The sequence below is a fragment of the Theropithecus gelada genome, chromosome 5, assembly GCF_003255815.1.
Source record: "Theropithecus gelada isolate Dixy chromosome 5, Tgel_1.0, whole genome shotgun sequence".
Lineage (NCBI taxonomy): Eukaryota > Metazoa > Chordata > Mammalia > Primates > Cercopithecidae > Theropithecus > Theropithecus gelada.
Genome location: NC_037672.1, coordinates 162,075,355 through 162,096,920, shown reverse-complemented (window position 1 = coordinate 162,096,920; position 21,566 = coordinate 162,075,355). Strand labels below are relative to the sequence as shown.

Genomic DNA, 21,566 nt, shown 5'->3' with positions numbered 1-21,566 from the left:
ATCCTTGTTGAAAATCAATTGACCACAGACGAGTGGTTTTATTTCTGTGATTGATTTTATCATTCTATATGTCTATCTTTATACCAATACCATACTGTTTTGCTTACTGTAGCTTTGTAGTATGTTTTGAAATCAGGAAGTAGGAGTCTTCCAAGTTTTGTGTTGATTATATATCCCGAAACTTCTCTGAATTGATTTATTAGCTTTAATAGTTTTTCATGAATTCTTTCGGGCTTTTTATTTTCTTAATTTTTAATTTTTATTTTTTTGAAAAGGAGTCACTCTCTGTTGTCCAGGTTGGAGTGCAGTGCACAATCTTGGCTTAATGCATCCTCCGCCTCTGCCTCCTGGATTCAAACAGTTCTCGTGCCTCAGCCTCCTGAGCAGCTGGAATTACAGGCAGATGCCACCATATCTGGCTGATTTTTGTATTTTTAGTAGAGACAGGGTTATGCCATGTTGGCCAGGCTGGTTTCAAACTCCTGGCCTCAAGCAATCCACCCTCCTCGGCCTCCCAAAGTGCTGGGATTACAGGTGTGAGTCAATGTGCCCAGCCAAGGTTTTTTAGATTTAACATTATGTCTTCTATGAATAGAAACAGTTTAATGTCTTCCTTTCTATTTTGTTTCCTCTGGTCCTTGATTTAGAACTTTCTTTTTAATTTGAATACCATTTATTTCTTTTTCTTGCGTAATTTTTCTGGCTCCGTAAACTTTCATAGCACATATTTGCCTATGAAAATAGTTGGGTTTTGCATTATATTTGTATTCTTTTTTCATGGATAAAATTATAGCATAGCTATTATTTTGCAACCTGCTTTTGTAACATATTAATTAAAGGCCTATTTATTTTGCCAATGTGCACAGATCTACCTTCTTTTTCAAATGGTTGAATAGTCTTCTAAGTGTAGATACCATAGTTTATTTATCCATTCCTTAAATAATGGATATTTATGTTGCTTTTAGTTATTTGTCATTTGTCATTTGTATTTTAACTTTATGTTTTCTTTTTTCTTATGCAAAAGTTTCAAACTTTTTATGTAGTCAAATTTCTTGAACCTTTTTCTTTATCGTTTTGTATTTGGGGTAATTCATGGGAAGTATTGTAAGACCACATTAAAATATTTTTTCTAGAAATTCTGTTGGTTTGATTTCTTCTTTTTGTCTTTTCTTTAATTTTTTTTTTTTTTTTTTTTCTTTTAGAGACAGGGTCTTGCTGTGTCACCCAGGCTGGAGTGCAGTGTTGCAGTCATGGCTCACTGCAGCCTTGAACTCCAGGACTCAAGTGATCCTCCTGCCTCAGCCTTTCAAAGTGCTGGGATCACAGACATGAGCCACCACAGCCAACTACTTATTTTTTAGGTTTTAGTCTGAACCATTAGTAATTAATTTTGGTTTAAGAAATGAGAAGTAGACTGGGCGCGATGGCTCATACCTGTAATCCCAGCACTTTGGGAGGCCAAGGTGGGCAGATCACTTGAGGTTAGGAGTTTGAGACTAGCCTGGCCAACATGGTGAAACCTGTCTCTACTAAAAATACAAAAATTAGTCAGGTGTGATGGTGTGCAGCTGTAATCCCAGCTACTCCAGAGGCTGAGGCAGGAGAATCGCTTGAACCCGGGAGGCGGAGGCTGCAGTGAGCCAAGATTGCACCATTGCACTCCAGCCTGGATGACAGAGCAAGACGCTGTCTCAAAAACATAAAAAATAAAAAAATAAAGAAAAAAGAAAAAGAAATGGGGAGTGATTCAGCTTTATTTTCTTCCAAATGGCTGGTGGGTTTTCTCAACATCATTATTAAATTATCCATCAGGCCGGGCGTAGTGGCTCACACCTGTAATCCCAGCCCTTTGAGAGACTGAGGCAGACAGATCACCTGAGGTCAGGAGTTTGAGGTCAGCCTGGCCATCATGGTGAAATCCCATCTCTGATAAAAATACAAAAAAATTAGCTGGGCATGGTGGCAGGTACCCGTAGTACCAGCAACTTGGAAGGATGAGGCAGGAGAATCGCTTGAACCTGGCAGGTAGAGGTTGCAGTGAGCCGAGATCCTACCACTGCACTCCAGCAACAGAGTGAGACTCCATCTCAAAATAAATAAACAAATAAATAATTAAATAATCCATCAACTGGGGATTACTCTTAAAAGAAATGTAAAAGTCAAGTTGGAAAGGAACTAGGCCCCTTTGATTCCTAGAACGGTTGGTTATACAAAGACTCAGACTCAGAAGAGTGAGCTTCCTGAAAGAGGGCAAAACCTTGTATAGTTTGGAATTGAATCAGAGCCAGATTAGGGAGCAACTGCTCAGCTCAGTGTAGAGAATCAAAATAATTATTTTATAAGTTATTTGGGGATACCTTCAAATATTCTTTTAGACCTCAACACACAGAATTATGAATTGTAAAAGAAAAGTTTTACTTCTTAACTGTCTAGATCTTAATTAAAAGAGATATCACTGCAAAGCACTTAAAGCCCCATCTTCTGATTATTTCTGAAATAAGGAGGTCCTCCATGAGAATGCTGCTGACTGCTTGGGCTGGATGCCTGAGCCTGGTACTTGGCATTAAAGAAGAATCAGGAGTGAGTGGAGATTAGACAAGGTCAGCTCTATAATCGCTAAGTAGTAGCTTTGAGTTTCATGAAGGTTACAAAATTCATTTTCACCCTGAGTTTCGGTGTGTATGTTCTAAAAACTTGCCGAGAAATCATGGTTTTGGTCTGAAACTTCACATATTTGGTGTCTATCCAAACATAAATTACTTTTAGGGTTTTTAGCGAACTTTTTTTTTCCCTCCTGAATGAGTCAGTGAAACCAAAAAAAAAAAAAAAACAACCCTCTGCCTTCAAAAATAAGTGTGTTTTTAAATGCCAGGATTTGAGATCATAAGAACTTTAGGAGAAAACAAACAATAATGAGAGGGCAAGTACTGGATATCAAGCCTGAAACTTTTCAAGCCCTGAGACCTCTAACAGAGTCTATTATCACTCAAATGTGAAATGTTTGGTTACAACTGGATTTGTGGTACAGGTGCTTAGAAAGATACAAACATTTATGAAACAAATAAATGGAAACTGGAATGTTTCCAATTGCTTACAATATCCTTAAATTTCTAGAAAAAAGTACACAAACTAAATATAATTTGATATACTAAAATAACTATTGACCACCTTTTTTTGTCTGTTCATTGAAAGAGAAGTTTTTAATGGCATCCCTCTGAGTATCTAAGAGAGATTTAGCTACAAAACATTACCCAAAGACAGAATTTTGGACATCTGCATTTCTGACAATGGCATAGGGCAGCCTAAGAGAATTGTAGAAATATTTAGCTAGGGTCAACTTGTTCTAAAATTTTATATCAAAGGCAACTTAAGAAAAAAAATAAGTATGAGAGGTGGCGAATACATTAATTAGCTTGATTCTGCAATGTATCCATATACCAAAACCTCATGCTGAGCATCATAAATATATATAACTTTCATTTATTGATCAAAAATACATTTAAGCTGAGCACAGTGGTTCATGCCTGTAATCCCAGCACTTTAGGAGACCGAGGTGGGAGGATTGCTTGAGCCCAGGAGATCAAGACCAGCCTTGGCAACATAGTGAGACCTCCATCTTTATTCAAAAAATAAATAAATAAATCCATTTAAAAGGCAGATTAAAATCAGTATCAGTAAAGAGATCCTGCTTTAAAACTAACAAAAATATCAATTACGTACTGATTACTTGTATGACATGTTACGTTATGCTAGGCTGAACAATAGAAGTCATAGTGAATAAAGGACAGAATTTGATGTTGAAAAAAATCAATGAGATATTATTAACATTTCAATATTTGTGATCAGGAATGAGCACAGTGCCTGGAACAATGCTGATGGTGACAACACTTACAGGAAAGATGGGACTTCAGTCCAGAATCTTCTAATGGTGAACTGTTTGGTAGCACAGAGGTGGAAAGGTGTGATATCTTTCCTCCCCATCACAGGGTCATGGCTGACACTCCCATAACAAAAGCCAGGTTAACAAGAGAAATGCATAACAGATTTATTTATTTATTTATTTAAGATGGAGTCTTGCTCTGTCACCCAGGCTGGAGTGCAGTGGCACGATCTCGGCTCACTGCAACCTCTGCCTCCCAGGTTCAAGGGATTCTCCTGCCTCAGCCTCCTGAGTAGCTGTGATTACAGATGTGTACCACCATGCCCGGCTAATTTTTGTATTTTTAGTAGAGATGGGGTTTCATCATGTTCGTCAGGCTGGTCTCGAACTCCTGACCTCCTGGATCTGCAGCCTTGGCCTTCCAAAGTGCTGGGATTACAGGTATGAGCCACCAAGCCCGGCCGAGCATAACAGATTTATTTAATCAAAGTTTTAGGTGACCCCAGAGCCTTTAGAAATAAAGACTGAAAGACTCAGGGAAAGCTGTCTATTCTCGTGCTTGGGTTTAATGAAGAATGCGCAGTTGTGTAGAAAAGTGACCGAACAAAAAGGGAATGATCTAATGACAATAGACTGAGTAGGGATAAGAATTTACAAGCATCTACTTTAATGCTTAGTACCAGGGTCAGCAAGGCCTGTCTGTTCAAAAATCTTGACCTCTCTGTGTGGCATTCCTTCCCCCCAGGAGTAAGGCAGGACCCTTTCTAGAGTAAAGGTCTTATGACAAGGTAGGTCACATAATTTCTTTATGGCCAGCTCCTACACAGAAAGGTGGGGGAACGTTACAGTAATATTTCTAGTTTCTATGATGGGCCTTGGGGAAGAGGAATTCTAGTTTCCATGGCTTGCCTTGGGAGAGAAAGGGGAGCAGGTGACAAGAGGGTAGGGGAAAGTTATAGAGAAACTTTGCTTTGGAGACATTGCCAACGTGTCCTTCACTTCAAGTACTCAGCATGTAAAAGCACTATACTTTGTGATATTATCTTCTTTTTTGTTGTTGTTGAGACAGGGTCTTGCTCTATCACCCAGGCTGGAGTGTAGTGGCACGATCTCGGCTCACTGCAACCTCTGCCTCCCAGGTTCAAGCAATTCTCGTGCCTCAGCCTCCTGAGTGGCTGAAACTACAGGCATGCATCACCACACCTTGTTAATTTTTCTATTTTTGATAGAGACGGGGTTTCACCATTTTGGCCAGGCTGGTTGCATGTTTAAACTTTAAAATCTGAAAAGTGTCTTGCTTTGTTGCCCAGGCTGGAGTGCAGTGGTGCAGTCTCTGCCCCTGGGTTCAAACCATTCTCCTGCCTCAGCCTCCCGAGTAGCTAGGATTACAGGCGCATGCCACCATGCTGGCTAATTTCTGTATTTTTAGTAGAAATGGAGTTTCGTCATGTTGGCCAGGTTGGTCTCGAACTCTTGATGTCAGGTGATTCGCCCACCTTGGCCTCTCAAAGTGCTGGGATTACAGGCGTGAGCCACTGTGCCTATCCGATATTATCTTCTGAGCCCCAACTGTAGGAAAACAGCTTCTCTCCTCCTTTCCTTACTCCTCATAAGTAAATAAATGGAAGAATCTTCACCAAAAGATCTTTAGTCATACAAAATTGAAGTGTCAGATACTTTATAAATATAATTTATTAACAGGGCTATGCTTATATAAATTGCTTTAACAGTCATTAGAGCATTATATGGGCTGAGATTTTAGTACTATTTCCCTGTGAGGACTTAAGTTTTAATTCCTGTATATTATCTATGCCTGAAGTACTATACAAATACATTGCAGGGAGGGGTACATTTTGGACAGAGTTCCACAGAGTCCTATTCCTGCACCTAACCCATGGTTTCTGCATATATTCCCTGAGAAAGAATATGGATGACTTTTACTGGCAATTATATACTTTCCTTTAACTTTTCACGTAGACACGCTAAACATGAAATAGCAAGGCAAGGTCTAGACCAAATGGTAAGACGAGATGGATCTTGGTCCCCTTCTTCCTTCTATAGAGTCACCCTTGATTTTTCAGAGAACATCCTCTCCTCCCACTCATCATTTTTCCTGGCAGTCAAGGTCTCCTACTGAAGTGCACCTCTCTGTCTGACAACCTCACTCCCCAGTTCCACCAATCTCCTTCTATTAAACTTGTAAAGTTCAGAATTCTATTTCCTGGTTCATACCAGGTAATCACAGATTATTCCTACCCTAAAGTGTAAGCAAGCTCTTTAGCCTATCTTTTCCCTTTAGACTTTATTTTGAAAAATTTCAAACTGCAGAGGAAAAAATTTGCTGGCCGGGAGTAAATTTTATTACTACAAATACAAAAATTAGCCAGGTGTGGTGGTGGGTGCCTGTTATCCCAGCTACTTGAGAGGTTGAGGCAGGAGAATTGCTTGAACCCGGGAGATGGTGGCTGCAGTGAGCTAAGACCACGCCACTGCACTCCAGCCTGGGCCACAGAGCAAGACTCTGTCTCAAAAAAAAAAAAAAAAAAAAAAAATTGCTGAACTACTTACATAACGTATTTTTAATATATTATTAAAACAATGGGTCTGGCATGGTGGCTCTTGCCTGTAATCCCAGCACTTTGGGAAGCTGAGGCAGGAGAATCAGTTGAGACCAGGAATTCAAGACCAGCCTATAGTTAACCCTGGCTTTACAAACAAAAAACAAACAAAAATGATTATGTATGTTAATAATGCCTTAATAAATCTCATTTAGAAAGAAATGACTAACATTTGCTTAGTGCTTTGTAGAGACAACACTGTAGAAAGAGCATTACATGCATTATTTTATTTAATAGAAAATCTCTGGCCAGGCGCAGTGGCTCACGCCTGTAATCCCAGCACTTTGGGAGGCCGAGGTGGGCAGATCACTTGAGGTCGGGGGTTTGAGACCAGCCTGGCCAACATAGTGAAACCCTATCTTTACTAAAAATACAAAAATTAGGACCGGGCATGGTGGCTCTCGCCTGTAATCCCAGCACTTTGGGAGGCCGACGAGGGCGGATCTCGAGGTCAGGAGATTGAGACCATCCTGGCTAACAAGGTGAAACCCCGTGTCTCCTGAAAATACAAAAAACTAGCTGGGCGTGGTGGTGCACACCTGTAGTCCCAGCTACTTGGGAGGCTGAGGCAGGGGAATCACTTGAACCCAGCAGGCGGAGGTTGCAGTGAGCCAAGATGGCACCACTGCACTCCAGCCTGGCGCCAGAGCAAAACTCCATCTCCCCCGCCCCACCAAAAAAATGTATGAGTGCATACATTCTAACTGATATCAAAGTTCTCTCCGGGAGCTGGTAACAGAAAATTTCTTTCCTTGTTTGCTTACATTTTTACAATCATGAACTTTTCAGAAAATGTCATTTTAGTTTTCTCTTTTTGAAATTTAATTTTAAAAGAAACAAGGGCCCAGTGGCTCACGCCTGTAATCTCAGTACTTTGAGAGGCTGAGGTGGGAGAACTGGCCAGGAGGCCAAGAGTTCGAGACTACAGTGAGCCACGGTCGTGCTAGGCCACTCCAGCGTGGGCGACAGAGCGAGACTCTGTCTTAATAAACAAACGCCGTAAACATTCCGAAGTGCTTTGTTTCCCATTGGAGAAATCTATAAATATGTCATGCAAATTGGAATCTTTATTCTCCTCCTGTCCCTCTGCTGGTGGAGAAGGATTTTACCGCTGATTCTACCTAGGCGTAGAGCTGTGTCTGCAAACAAAAAAACTAGGCAAGACCGAAAAAAATTAATGTTCTTAAAATATGCAAGTGGAGCCCGAAAATAGTTAAATTATTGGACTAGGAAGGCATCCTTTAATGCCCAGGTCTCTGGGTAAGAGCGCACCGAGCCGCTGCGGCCAGAAGCCCCAGGGACCGAAGTGGTTCAGGCGGTAGCCAGCACCCACAGTCCAGGTCTTCTGGGCCGGCACGCCCCTCCCACCATCTCAGCCAATCGGAGCTAACGGGGCGGGGATGGGCCAGCCGGAGGCGGGGCGGACGCAGGAGGGGGTGTGTCTGGGGCGGGGCCTGGCAGGTCCCAGAAGGTGGCAATTTTCGCGGCCAGAGGCTTCTAGGTCCCGGTGGAGAGGCCGGGCTGGCCGGGGCTTCGGCCTCTGGCGTCGGGAAATGGCGGCGGGGGGCAGGATGGAGGACGTGAGTGCACAGAGGTGGCGGGCGGCTGGCCCCGGAATCCCCTTTTTCCTGTGCCGGGGCGCACGGGGCGGAGACTCAAAGAGGGAAGCCACCCTTGGCGAGTGCGGCCGCGGCGGGAGGGGGCGCCGCCTGTGCCGGGGAGGCCTGGGTGCGGGGCTATGGGAGGGCGCCGGCGCCCTTGGGATCCGCGACACGCTAACTCCCGGCTAATTTTCCTGGTGGAGGCTGGGGTGGGGTCCTGGGCGGTGGGCGCGCGGCTCCGGGGGTCCCAGGCTGGCGCCCAGCCCACGTGCGGGGTACGTCTTTGATCCCGGAACTGGCAGCTTCACGTGATGAGCGCCTGGCCTGACAGCCTTTCCTCCCCGCGAGTCTCTGGGAGCCGGGCCACTGGGTTCCGCTCGGACGCCCCAGGGGCGCAGGGGGCGAATCTCCCTTCCTGGTGGGGTCCCTTGCCTTGGCTCTAGAGGCTGTGGACTTGGAGTGACAGCGACGCTCGGGCCGGTCGCCAGCGTCCCGCAGACCTGTGGCTATCATCGCCTGGAAACCCATACGAGAGAAAAAGTGTCATGTGCTGTTTTGAATTTAGCATGGTAGGAATGCAGAGGTTTTTAAATCTTTGATAGATTCAAACCAGATTACCAAAAAAACCAGTGGCCTAGTTTACAGCGTGTATAGTACAGAATGGTAGCATAATTACAAAAATCTTATTTCTTTGCTTCAGTATCATAAGGTGTTTTTAGGGGAAACATGTATGTATGCCCAGAATTAACTGGAGTTTCCACTGGAAAGTAATAAAATTTTTCCTCTCGAGAAATGCAAAGTTGACAGTTATATTAAAGCACTAATTTGGGTTAATAAATTAGTAGGAATATTACTGTGATCCTATCACTGAATGAGCTGCATCAGGAAAAGGAAGAGAAACAGGAAACAGTTCCAGCACTTCGGTAGCTTAGATTCTTGTGCAGTGAATCTTGATGAAATAAAGACCAAACAATTTCTGATGAAACTAAAATTTTCTATTTTTTCCAGTTGAGAAAATGGAAAATTAACTGTAAGACCTGTAAGTAGATTTGAGACTCATATATATTTAAAGCAAAATTCATTGTTTCTGAGTTTTTAAGGCTGAGCTTCATGAGCTGACAATGTATGGAAAAAAACGAATACGTAAGAGGAAAATGAGAGACTCTTAGAAAAACACATGCAGTAAGTGCTTCTTGGTTGATGCTAAGCTGCTCTAGGGTTCTTGGATCTGTAGCTTTTAGTTGTAGCATGCATACAGTACTAGAAATCTGCTTCCTCAAACACTGGAGACTGGGGGCGGTCTGGGAGACTCATGCCTGTAATCCCAGCACTTTGAGAGGCTGAGGCAGGCAGATTACCTGAGGTCAGGAGTTTGAGACCAGTCTGACCAACATGGCAAAACCCCATCTCCACTAAAAATACAAAAATCAGCCAGGTGTGGTGGTGGGGGCCTGTAATCCCAGATACTGGGGAGGCAGGAGAATCGCTTGAACCCAGAAGGCAGAGATTGCAGTGAGCCAAGATCGCATCACTGCACTCCAGCCTGGGCGACAGAGTGAGACTGTCTCAAAAATAAAAATAAATAAAAATTAATTAGAGATTAATGTTTTGCCACCAACCACATATTGGAGTCACTTTAGATCTGAGTAAGTTGCCTGCTTTTGGTATTTCGTAGACATGATTTCTAGCCTTCAGGGAAAAGCTAAAAATTCTGGACCATGCCTTAGTTACAGATACTTAAATGAGTTGAGTCAAAGACTTTGTGTTAGTAAGGATTCATTGTTTGCAGGCAGTGAAACCAACTCTGACTAATTTAAGAAAAGGATTTATTTGAAAGGCTATAGGGCGAGTATATGCCAAGGCCTCTGAAAGGACCCAAACAAGGGCATCTCAAGGCACTGAAGTGACAGGAGTCCTTTTCAGGGTCTACCCTGGAATGAATCTGCCTAAACCATGATCTTTCTTCTTTTTTTGTATGGAGTTTCGCCCTTGTTGCCCAGGTTGGAGTGCAATGGTGCGATCTCGGCTCACTGCAACTTCCGCCTCCCGGGTTCAAGTGATTCTCCTGCCTCAGCCTCCCAAGTAGCTGGGATTACAGACATGCGCCACCATACCTGGCTACTTTTGTATTTTTAGTAGAGACGGGGTTTCTCCATTTTGGTCAGGCTGGTCTCGAACTCCCGGCCTCAGGTGATCCGCCTGCCTTGACCTCCCAAAGTGCTGAGATTACAGGCGTGAGCCACTGCACCTGACCTCATGATCTTTCTTTTACTGCTCATGGAGAGAGTTGGATTCACCCAACTGTTTTTCGTTCCATGACCACTCCTAGACCAGAGGAGGAGGAAGGGTATTGAAGGATGTTTCCACTAAGACTTAATGCAGAAGTAGACAGTGGGTCCTCAAAGGAAATAGAGTTACTGTCACAGAAGAGGGAAGAGGTACCATGTGGGCAAAAACAACGGATATATGTAGTTAATAATGGAAATGGAAAAAACATTTGACTTCAGGAGTCCTCTTCCCCTCAGCCTTCACTTGCAGATGGTAAGTTCATAGAATGACTGGGTGCTGTTTATATGGTTATGCTGCATATTTCCTATAGGATTCATTGGAAAGTAAATACTCCTAAGTGACATAGAGAAGAACCATAGTATAGTCCCCAACTCCTTCAGTGTAGTTAGGAAAAACAAAAGATACACACATGAAAAGGAAAACAATATAAGACAGCGTAAGAAATATTCCAAATGAGTATTATGGGCAATATGTTTTATAGGAGTTTAAAGCAGAAGGAAAACACTTAACAGGGCCAGTTTTATAGAGAACATAAACTTGGTTAAGACCTTGAAAGATGCATAGAATTCTGAAAAAGATAGGGGAGGATATTTGTAGGACTCTATAGAAAGCTCATTTATGAAAGTAACATAGTAGGAGATAAAGTAGATTATTGTCTTATAGTGAAGGTTTCAATGCTAGCTTTGTTTAAATGTCCCAGGTCTGGCCAGGTGCGGTGGCTCACGCCTGTAATCCCAGCACTTTGGGAGGCTGAGGTGGGCGGATCACCTGAGGTCAGGAGTTTGAGACCAGCCTGGCCAACATGGCGAAACCCAGTACCTACTAAAAATACAAAAATTACCTGGGCATGGTGGCACGTGCCTGTAATCCCAACCTGTCGGGAGGCTGAGGCAGGAGAATCGCTTGAACCTGGGAGGCAGAGGTTGCAGTGAGCCAAGATCACACCATTGCACTCCAGCCTGGGCAACAAGAGTGAAATTCTGTCTCAAAAGTAAATAAATAAATAAAAATTTCCCAGGTCTGAAGCATACAAGGAAGTTGAGCAGTCTTTCATTCTCTCAACACACATATTGAACACTTTAGCATCTGCTATGTATCAAGTGTTAAAAGCACAAAGGACATAATATAAAAGAGTCTCTGCCCTTGTAAAGCACATTTTATTCTGACAATTTCAATGCCATGTGCTTAGTATGGTAGGTTATAACACAGATGTAACAGAGTTCAGTAGGGACTTCCTTTCCCAGCCAACATGGAGTAACTGGGAATAGATCTACCATTCTGCCTGAAACAACCGAAAAACTGATATAACATATGATACAACACTTTGTGAGATACCGGACATCAGACGACGAAGGGTAAGCAATATCAGAGATGGGAAACAAATGCTATGAACCCTATCACTGCCCCGGCTTACTGCCTTGAAAGAGTGTGCAGGCTGTGACAAGGAAGGGGGAAGCCAGGCAGAGCCCAGCAGACCTCTAAGTTGAGGATCTAGGAGATTGAAGTAACTAGAGTTCACAAGACAGAGCAGCCAGAGAGGAGAGAGCTACAAAGAGGGGGAACTGAAGGTCTGCAGGGGAGCCCCTGTCCCCACCCCTACTAGGCATCCAGTAGAGTGCTAATCAGGGCATGAGGAAGCTCTTAGAGGCCTCGTAAAGAACCACCTAAAAGGATTGGAAGGAACAGTTTTTCGATACAGGGCCAAGAATACTGCCTATTTCACCCACCAGCCAGACAGAACCCTCGTAATTCACAGAGCATGTAGGTAGAGTACTCAGAAAGGTCTTATCTCAGTAGTGGAGTATAATTAACCTTAGATGAAGCCCACCTAATTTCTTAACAGCAAGACTGTTTCCAAGTGACTTCACTGCACTCCAGAACAAAGTTCACAAATACAGAAATACAGAAAATGGCCAGGCGCAGTGGCTCACGCCCGTAATCCCAGCACTTTGGGAGGCCAAGGTGGGCAGATCACAATGTCAGGAGATCGAGACCATCCTGGCTAACACGGTGAAACCCTGTCTCTACTAAAAATACAAAAAATTAGCCGGGCGTGGTGGCAGGTGCCTGTAGTCCCAGCTACTCAGGAGGCTGAGGCAGGAGAATGGCGTGAACGTGGGAGGCAGAGCTTGCAGTGAGCTGAGATTACACCACTGCACTCCAGCCTGGGTGACAGAGCGAGACTCTGTCTCAAAAAAAAAAAAAAGGAATACAGAAAATGTCCAGCACCCACAGAGGTAAAATTTGCAATATCTGGCATCCAGTAAAAAATGACAAGGCATGCCAAGAGGCAGGAAACTGTGAGCTGTACTGAGTCCACTGAAACTGGTTCAGACATGACATATGCTAGAAATAGCATGTGGACATTAAACATTATTATAAATGTCTTCTATGTATTTAGAAGTTAAATAGAGACATGGAAGATACAAAGTAGACCCAGCTCAAACTTGTATAGATGAAAACTGCAATGTCAGATTAAGAGTGCAGTAGGAATGGTGCTGGGGCTGGGAATGTTAAAATGGCATCATGGAGAAGGCGGTTTTGCTGGGACAAGCGTTTGACAGGTGGGGGGAGGAACAAGTAGAGCTGGTGTAGAGATAGAAAGTGTTTCGTGAAAGATAGGTATCATAAGCAGACAGCACCAGGAGGGAGGGAAATGGTGAGAGGCAAATCCTTGGCCAGGCGCAGTGGCTCAGGCCTGTAAGGATTGCTTGAGTTCAGGAGTTCAAGACCAGCCTGGGCAACAGGTTGAAATCCTGTCTCTACTAAAAATACAAAAATTAGCCAAGCATAGTGGAGTGTGCTTGTGGTCCCAGCTACTCATGAGGCTGAGGTAGGAGGAGCTCTTGAGCCTGGGGAGGGGGCACGGAGGCTGCAGTGAGCCGAGATTGTGCCACTGTTCTCCAGCCTGGGTGACAGAGTGAGACCCTGTTTAAAAAAAAAAAAAAAAAAAAAAGGCTGGGCGCGGTGGCTCAAGCCTGTAATCCCAGCACTTTGGGAGGCCGAGACGGGCGGATCACGAGGTCAGGAGATCGAGACCATCCTGGCTGACATGGTGAAACCCCGTCTCTACTAAAAAATACAAAAAACTAGCCGGGCGAGGTGGCGGGCACCTGTAGTCCCAGCTACTCAGGAGGCTGAGGCAGGAGAATGGCGTGAACCCGGGAGGCAGAGCTTGCAGTGAGCCGAGATCTGGCCACTGCACTCCAGCCTGGGCGGCAGAGCGAGACTCCGTCTCAAAAAAAAAAAAAAAAAAAGTTTGGGCACAGTGGCTCACACCTGTAATCCCAGCACTTTGGGAGGCTGAGGAGGGCGGATCACTTGAGGTCAGGAGTTCGAGACCAGCATGGCCAACATGGTGAAACCCCGTCTCTGTTACAAATACAAAAACTGGACAAGGTGTCGGGCGCTTGTAATTCCAGCTACTTGGGAGGCTGAAGCAGGAGAATTGTTTGAACCCAGGAGGCAGAGGTTTCAGTGAGCTGAGATCATGCCGTTGCACTCCAGCCTGGGGGACAGAGCAAGACTCTGTCTCAAAAAAAAAGAAAAAAAAAAAAAATCCTGAGAAGTAACTTGGGGACAGATTGTAAGGCGACAGACTAAGAATTTGGACTTTGTCCTGAGGATTTGGGGATTGTAATAGGATTATCCAGAGGGACAGAACCAATAGGATATATGTATATATAAAAAGGGGGTTTATTAGGGAGAATTAGCTCACAAGATTACACAGTGAAGTCCCATGATAGGCCACCTGCAAGCTGGGGAAAGGGAAGGAGATAGTGGCTCAGTCTAAGCCCCAAAGCCTCAAAACCAGGGAAGCCAACAGTGCAGCCTTCAGTCGGCAGCCGAAGGCCTGAGAGCCCCAGGCAAGCTGCTGGTGCAGGTTTCAGAGTCCAAAGGCCGAAGAATCTGGAGTCTGATGTCCAAAGGCAGGAAGAAAGGAAGCGAGCGTCTGAGGCAGGAAAGAAAGAGAGAGCCAGAAGACTCAGGAGGCTGCTTATACCCCTATTCTGTGCTTTGTTCTAGCTGCATTGGCAGCTGATTGGATGGTGCTCGCCCATATTGAGGGTGGGTCTTCCTCTCCCAGTCCACTGACTCAAGTGTTTGGCTCCTCACACATAATACTTTACCATCCATTTGACTCCTAATATTGACCATCACAGGGAGCTACCCAAAGTTTTTGAGGAGAGAAACATGAATGTTTGTCTTGGAAGAATTTTGACAGCAGTGAAAGAGATTGCCAAGACCAGGAGACTGGAAACTTCTAGTAAAAGGCCAAGAGAAATGGGAGGGCCTGGACTAAGATAGTGAAAATAGAGAGCAAATAACAGGTTTAGGAGTTAGAATGGTAATAATTTTTTCTCTTTTTATCATGTCCCAGCACTGAGTGGATAGAATGGTAATGATTATAGGGGTAGTGTCTTTGTTTGGGTTCCTATAATAAAATACAAATGGAGTAATTTACAAATGCAAATGCATTGCCCACAGTTCTAGAGGACAGGAAGTCCAAGATTAAGGCAGCCACAGAATCAGGAAGTCCAAGATCAAGGTGCCAAGAGCCCTGGGGAGGGGTTGCTCTCTGCTTCAAAGATGGCACCTTCTTGCTGCATCCTCACACGGTGGAAGGTGGAAGGGAGCTCATTTGAGCCTCTTTTCTAAGGGCACTGATCTCATTTATGAGCAAGGAACCTTCGTGGCTTAATTACTTCCCAAAGGAAAGCAGGGGACTACTGTGGGACACCAACATTTAGACCACAGCAGGGTGCAAGTCAAAAGTAAGTTAATGAAAAGGCCAGGCGTGATGGCTCACAGCTGTAATCTTAGCACATTGGGAGTCCACTTGGGAGGATTGCTTGAGGCCAAGAGTTCAAGACCAACCTGGCCAACATAGCGAGACCCTGTTGATTTTTATTTTAAAATTTAAAAAATATTAAAAAGAGAAAAGAGTTAATAAATAATAGTGGCTAAGACTTATTGAAAACTCTCTGTGTGTCAGGCAGTGTTATGAGGACTTGCATGTGTAGTGACTCATTTAGTATTCCTGACAGAGCTACAAAGCAGGTGCTATTATTAGTCTTCTTTTTAGATGGGGAAACTGAGGCATGAGAGGTGAAGTAACTTGCTCTCAGCTAGAAAGCAGTAGAACTTGTGCTTGAATCCAGGCAGTTTGCCCTTAGGAGCCTGCCCTTAACCAAAGCTCTTACTGCCTTTAGTCACAGTTGATCCCCTGTATGTCCTGATAATCTCTTCTGATTAGCCCAGGTCTTTAATGATGATCATAATTGAGTTAGAAAATACTGCGGAGACAGGTTTGGGGCACTCATTCATTCATCTAGCAAATGTTTGCTGAGTGACAACCATGAGACAGTGTTGAGTGCTGGATTACGAAGACAAGAGGTGTAATTTAATGGGTCCAATGAAGTCTAGTGGGCAAGAGATAAGTAAGAGACCATCACAGGATACTATGATAGAAGAGGCAAGCACAGAATGCTTTGAAAAACATGGAGGTGGCACAGTCCAAATTAGGGGTATCCAGAAAGGCCATGTGGTGGGAATTGCCCCTTCTGAGCATGAAAGAATGCATAGACATTAGCTAAGGGAAGAGTAGATTTCAAGGCTCCAACATCTGCTGACTGAGAATGAGCTAGAGGCAGAGGGGTCTTGAAGAGAACAGGAGTAATCTGAATCGTACCATGAGTTATGGTAAACTAAACAGGAAGCAATCTAGGCATTGAATAAAAGAGTTGGCCAGGCGTGGTGGCACATGCCCGTAATCCCAGCACTTTGGGAGGCCAAAGCAGATGGATCACCTGAAGTCGAGACTTCGAGACCAGTTTGGCTAACATGGCGAAACCCCATCTCTACTAAAAATACAAAACTTAGCCGGGCATGGTGGCGCTTGCCTTTAATCTTAGCTACTCAGGAGGCTGAGACAGGAGAATCGCTTGAACCCAGGAGGCAGAAGTTGCAATGAGCTGAGATTGAGCCAGTGCACTCCAGCCTGGGCAACAGAGCAAGACTCCATCTCAAAAAAAAGCCAAACAAACCAACCAAACAACAACGAAAACAGTTGCAGAGCAGTGTTGAATACTTGCTACTGGAAATCGAGGAGGCCACTCCAGAGCTAGGTTACACCCCAGATTACTGTCCTTATCTTTGTAATCTTAGCAACCAACAGCCATCCCTTACATAATTTTTCCTACTCCCTACTTCTTCCAAAATAAAGAGCTCTCATTCTATGTAGCCAAATCCTATTCATGAATCCTTCATTTCTGTCTCATTGTAATGCAATTAACTGACCTGAATTTTTTGTCATTGTCTTCTGTGCTTTTCATTTGCTGACTTATTATGTACTTCCCACACACCATATCCTTTTTTCTTTTTTTTTAACATGTGGTGAGAACACTTAAGATCTATACTCTTAGCAAATTAAAAGTATATACAATGCAGTATATATCCATATTTTTAAGACGAAGTCTTGCTCTGTCGCCCAGGCTAGAGTGCAGTGGCACAATCTCGGCTTACTGCAACCTCCACCTCCTGGGTCCAAGCAATTCTCCTGCCTCAGCCTCCCAAGTAGCTGGAATTACAGGCGTGTGCTACCACGCCTGGCTAATTTTTTTATATTTTTAGTAGAGACAGGGTTTTACCATGTTGGCCAGGCTGGTCTCGAACTCCTGACCTCAGGTGATCCGCCCACCTCAGCCTCCCAAAGTGCTGGGCTTACAGGCATAAGCCACTTCACCTAGCCCTACAATGCAGTATTGTTAACTATAATTGCTATGCTGTCATTAGATCTCAGTGTACTATATTCTATTGTGTATTCTCATATTGTTGTTTAGTTCTTCATGTCTTTATCTCTTACCTTCCCCAATGAAAATGTAACCACATTATATTCTTTTACCCCAGGCACAGTGTTACACATAATAGTTTATAGTAAGGGTCTGAGATTGAGAGATTGTTGTGGTTCATTGTTATGCAGCAGAGACCTGGAAGAACTGTTCCTGTCAAAACCATACCTTTAAACGTGACTTGCTGAAATTTTTAGGTGACAGCCTCCACGCACTAAGTCTTTGTTGGGTACTTTGGTGACATTACAACTCTAGTTGCTTTCACTGAGAATCTGGTATCTACAAACTAAGTTTCCTCAAGGGCCAATCCGGGTGATCAATTTCCATTCTATTTCCATTATAATGGAAAGTTTGTTTTAAGAACTCTTTTTTTTTTTTTTTTTTTGAGACGGAGTCTCACTCTGTTGCCCAGGCTGGAGTGCAGTGGCCAGATCTCAGCTCACTGCAAGCTCCGCCTCCTGGGTTTACACCGTTCTCCTGCCTCAGCCTCCCGAGTAGCTGGGACTACAGGCGCCCGCCACCTTGCCCAGCTAGTTTTTTGTATTTTTTAGTAGAGATGGGGTTTCACCGTGTTAGCCAGGATGGTCTCGATCTCCTGACCTCGTGATCTACCCGCCTCGGCCTCCCAAAGTGCTGGGATTACAGGCTTGAGCCACTGCGCCCGGCTTAAGAACTCTTAATAAAGCCTCCATCAACTTTTCAAAATGTTGTGGAACCACCAGAGACAGTTTAAGAACTGCAGCTCTTGGGCAGCGGGTCCAGGAAAGAAATGGGGGGATGTAGATCAGAGGATACAAAGTAGCAGATATGCAAGATGAGCAAGTCTACTGGAGTTATGTACAACATGAGGACTATAGGGAATAAAATTGTGCTGTATGTGGGATCCATGCTAAGTGAGTAGACTTCAGCTGCTGTTGCCACAAACACAAATAGTGGATAACTATGTGAGATGTTGGATATGTTAATTTGTTCCACTATAGTAACCTTTTTACTCTCTGTATGTATCCCATAATGTGTTATATACCTTAAATAGACATAATAAAACTTACTTTAAAAATTGTAACTGGACTGGGTGCAGTGGCTCACACCTGTAATCCCAGCACTTTGTGAGGCCAAGGCAGGGGAATCACTTGAGGTCAGGAGTTCAAGACCAGCCTGGCCAACATGGTGAAACCCTATCTACTAAAAATACAAAAAAATTAGCTGACTGTGGTGGCAGGTGCCTGTAATCCCAGCTATTCAGGAGACTGAGGCAGGAGAATCACTTGAACCTGGAAGATGGAGGTTGCAGTGAGCTGAGATTGCACCACTGCACTCCAACCTGGGCAACAAAGTGAGACTTCATCTAAAAGGAAAAAAAACACGATTGCAACTGTATGTAATTATTTCAACAATATAGGTAATGCTAAATAAATCAATATGTATGTTTTTAAGGCTTGAAGAAAAATGATTTGCTTAAATCTCATTACATATTACCTTGTTTATGAGATGAAGATATAATTAAGATTTCCTCTACCCATTTTAAAACTTGTTTTCACCAAGATGTATATAGTAGTTATTTATAGGAGAGTATTTTTTTAAATTGGCTTTAGGCTGGGTGTGGTGTCTCGCACTTGTAATCCCAGCAATTTGGGAGGCTAAGATGGAAGGATCACTTGCAACCAAGAGTTCAAGACCAGCCTGGGGCCGGGTGCTGTGACTGATACCTGTAATCCCACCACTTCGGGAGGCTGAGGTGGGTGGATGACCTGAGGTCAGGAGTTTGAGACCACCCTGGCCAACATAGTGAAACCCTGTCTCTACTAAAAATACAAAAATTAGCAGGGTGTGTGCCAGGCATGGTGGCTCATGCTTGTAATCCCAGCACTTTGGGAGACCGAAGCGGGCAGATCACCTGAGGTCGGGAGTTTGCGACCAGCCTGACCAACATGGAGAAACTCCGTCTCTACTAAAAATAAAAAATAAACTGGGCGTGGTGGCGCATGCCTGTAATCCCAACTACCCAGGAGGCTGAGGCAGGAGAATCGCTTGAACCCAGGAGGCGGAGGTTGTGGTGAGCCAAGATTGTGCCACTGCACTCCAGCCTGGGCAACAAGAGGGAAACTCCATCTCAAAAACAAAACAAAACAAAACAATTAGCTGGGTGTGGTGGCGCACACCTGTAGTCCCAGCTACTCAGGAGGTTGAGGCAGGAGAATTGCTCGAACCTGGGAGGCAGAGGTTGCAGTGAGCCCAGATTGTGCCTCTGCACTCCAGCCTGGGTGACAGAACGAGGCTGTCTCAAAAACAAAAAACAAAACACAAACAAACAAGATCAGCCTGGGCAATATAGCGAGGCTGTGTCTCTACAATTTTTAAAAAATTAATTAATTTTTAAAAATTGGATTCAGGTAGGGAATGTGTTCTCTTGCCTGTAATTTGTATATGGTTTAAAAGTTTTATAGTTAGGCCGGGCGCGGTGGCTCACGCCTGTAATCCCAGCACTTTGGGAGGCCGAGGCGGGCGGATCACAAGGTCAGGAGATCGAGACCACAGTGAAACCCTGTCTCTACTAAAAATACAAAAAAATTAGCCGGGCGCGGTGGCGGGCGCCTGTAGTCCCAGCTACTCAGGAGGCTGAGGCAGGAGAATGGCGTGAACCCAGGAGGCGGAGCTTGCAGTGAGCCGAGATCGCGCCACTGCACTCCAGTCTGGGCGACAGCGTGAGACTCTGTCTCAAAAAAAAAAAAAAAAAAAAAAAAAAAAGTTTTATAGTTTAGTAGATTTGTCTTAGAAACATAATCTAGAAAGTGGTGATTATAGCTTGCTTCTGTTTTTCTGCACCCCAGGGTTCCTTGGATATCACCCAGAGTATTGAAGACGACCCACTTCTGGATGCCCAGCTTCTCCCACATCACTCATTACAAGCTCACTTTAGACCCCGATTCCATCCTCTTCCTACAGTCATCATAGTGAATCTTCTGTGGTTTATTCATGTAAGTTGGCTGGAAGAAGGGGACCTATCCAGAGGTGATGTTTGTAAAAATTATACAAGTGTTTCAGAGGGCAGTTGTGCTGTATCTATCAACATTTAAAATGTAGGGCACATGTTTTTAGGACATCCTGAGGGCTGTGTCATCCTGAGGGCAAAAAAAAAAAAGTACATACACGTTTACTTACATCTTCAAATAATTCATTGTGGATATTATTTGCATACATGTAAAGATATTGTTGATAATAGCCACGTTGTCTATCATATCAAGAGACTACAAACTACTTGGCATCCACAGGACACAGCATGTCCCATTCATATAAGGAAATGCTATGCAACTGTTAAGAATGGGGTAGACAATGGCCGGGCGCGGTGGCTCAAGCCTGTAATCCCAGCACTTTGGGAGGCCGAGACGGGCGTATCACAAGGTCAGGAGATCGAGACCATCCTGGCTAACACGGCGAAACCCCATCTCTACTAAAAACACAAAAAATTAGCCGGGCGGGGTGGCGGCGCCTGTGGTCCCAGCTACTCGGGAGGCTGAGGCAGGAGAATAGCGGGAACCCGGGAGGCGGAGCTTGCAGTGAGCTGAGATCTGGCCACTGCACTCCAGCCTGGGCGACAGAGCGAGACTCCGTCTCAAAAAAAAAAAAAAAAAAAAAAGAATGGGGTAGACAGGTGTACAGTATATTAACATAGAGTAGCCTTCATGATTACATTGTCAAGTGAAAAAAAATCAAGTTTTCAACCTTTTGTATAGAATGTCCTATTTGTAGTTTTTAAAAGGGAGTTGAGAGGGCTGGTGTGCACCTGTTTTCCTGTATATAATAAATATTTCTAGAAGCATTCACGGACCTAGTTGCCTCTGAAATGAGGACTGAGGGTCTTGGTAGAAGAGACACTAATATAATTTACTGTTTACTTTTGAATACTGCTTGATTTTTTAACCATGTGCATGTATTACTTTTTCAGTTACAAAAAAGATGCAGAAAAGTCTACATATATTGACACAGGAATTTATCAATTTACTTATACCTAGGGAATAATGTTTTAGCAGACAAATGAAGTTTCAGTGGAATGATACGTGCAATTTTTGTATGATGACAAAATTACAAATATCTGGAGTTTATAAAAGCACATGTGCGAAAAGTCTTATCACAGGCCTCACTGGTGGTGACTCTGCTGCCAGTCTCTTTAATCAGTTCCTCCATTTCAATTATTGCAGTCAGAAGCACTAGGGGTTATGGTTGTTCTCTGCTGCAGTGTGAAAAATTAAGAGGGCTTATTCTCACCACTCCTTGAGTATTTATGAGGACTGTGAATGGAGTTGATTGACTTGCTCAGCCTTTGCTCAGC

At 43.9% G+C, this 21,566-nt stretch overlaps 1 protein-coding gene across 2 annotated transcripts in view; it reads left to right on the top strand.

Annotated features, from left to right (window-relative positions):
* Positions 1 to 7,911: 7,911 nt before the first annotated feature.
* TMEM192 (transmembrane protein 192) overlaps positions 7,912 to 21,566 on the top strand; it is a 37,024-nt gene continuing 23,369 nt past the window's right edge. The window contains exons 1-2 of one of the 2 annotated variants that reach the window (XM_025385567.1): positions 7,912 to 8,078; positions 20,068 to 20,214. In XM_025385567.1, coding sequence (XP_025241352.1) covers positions 8,052 to 8,078; positions 20,068 to 20,214 — 174 coding nt within the window. In that variant the 5' untranslated portion in view covers positions 7,912 to 8,051. Of the gene's footprint in view, positions 8,079 to 8,610; positions 8,669 to 20,067; positions 20,215 to 21,566 lie in introns of those variants that run through there. The other variant, XM_025385568.1, reaches the window with a different exon arrangement.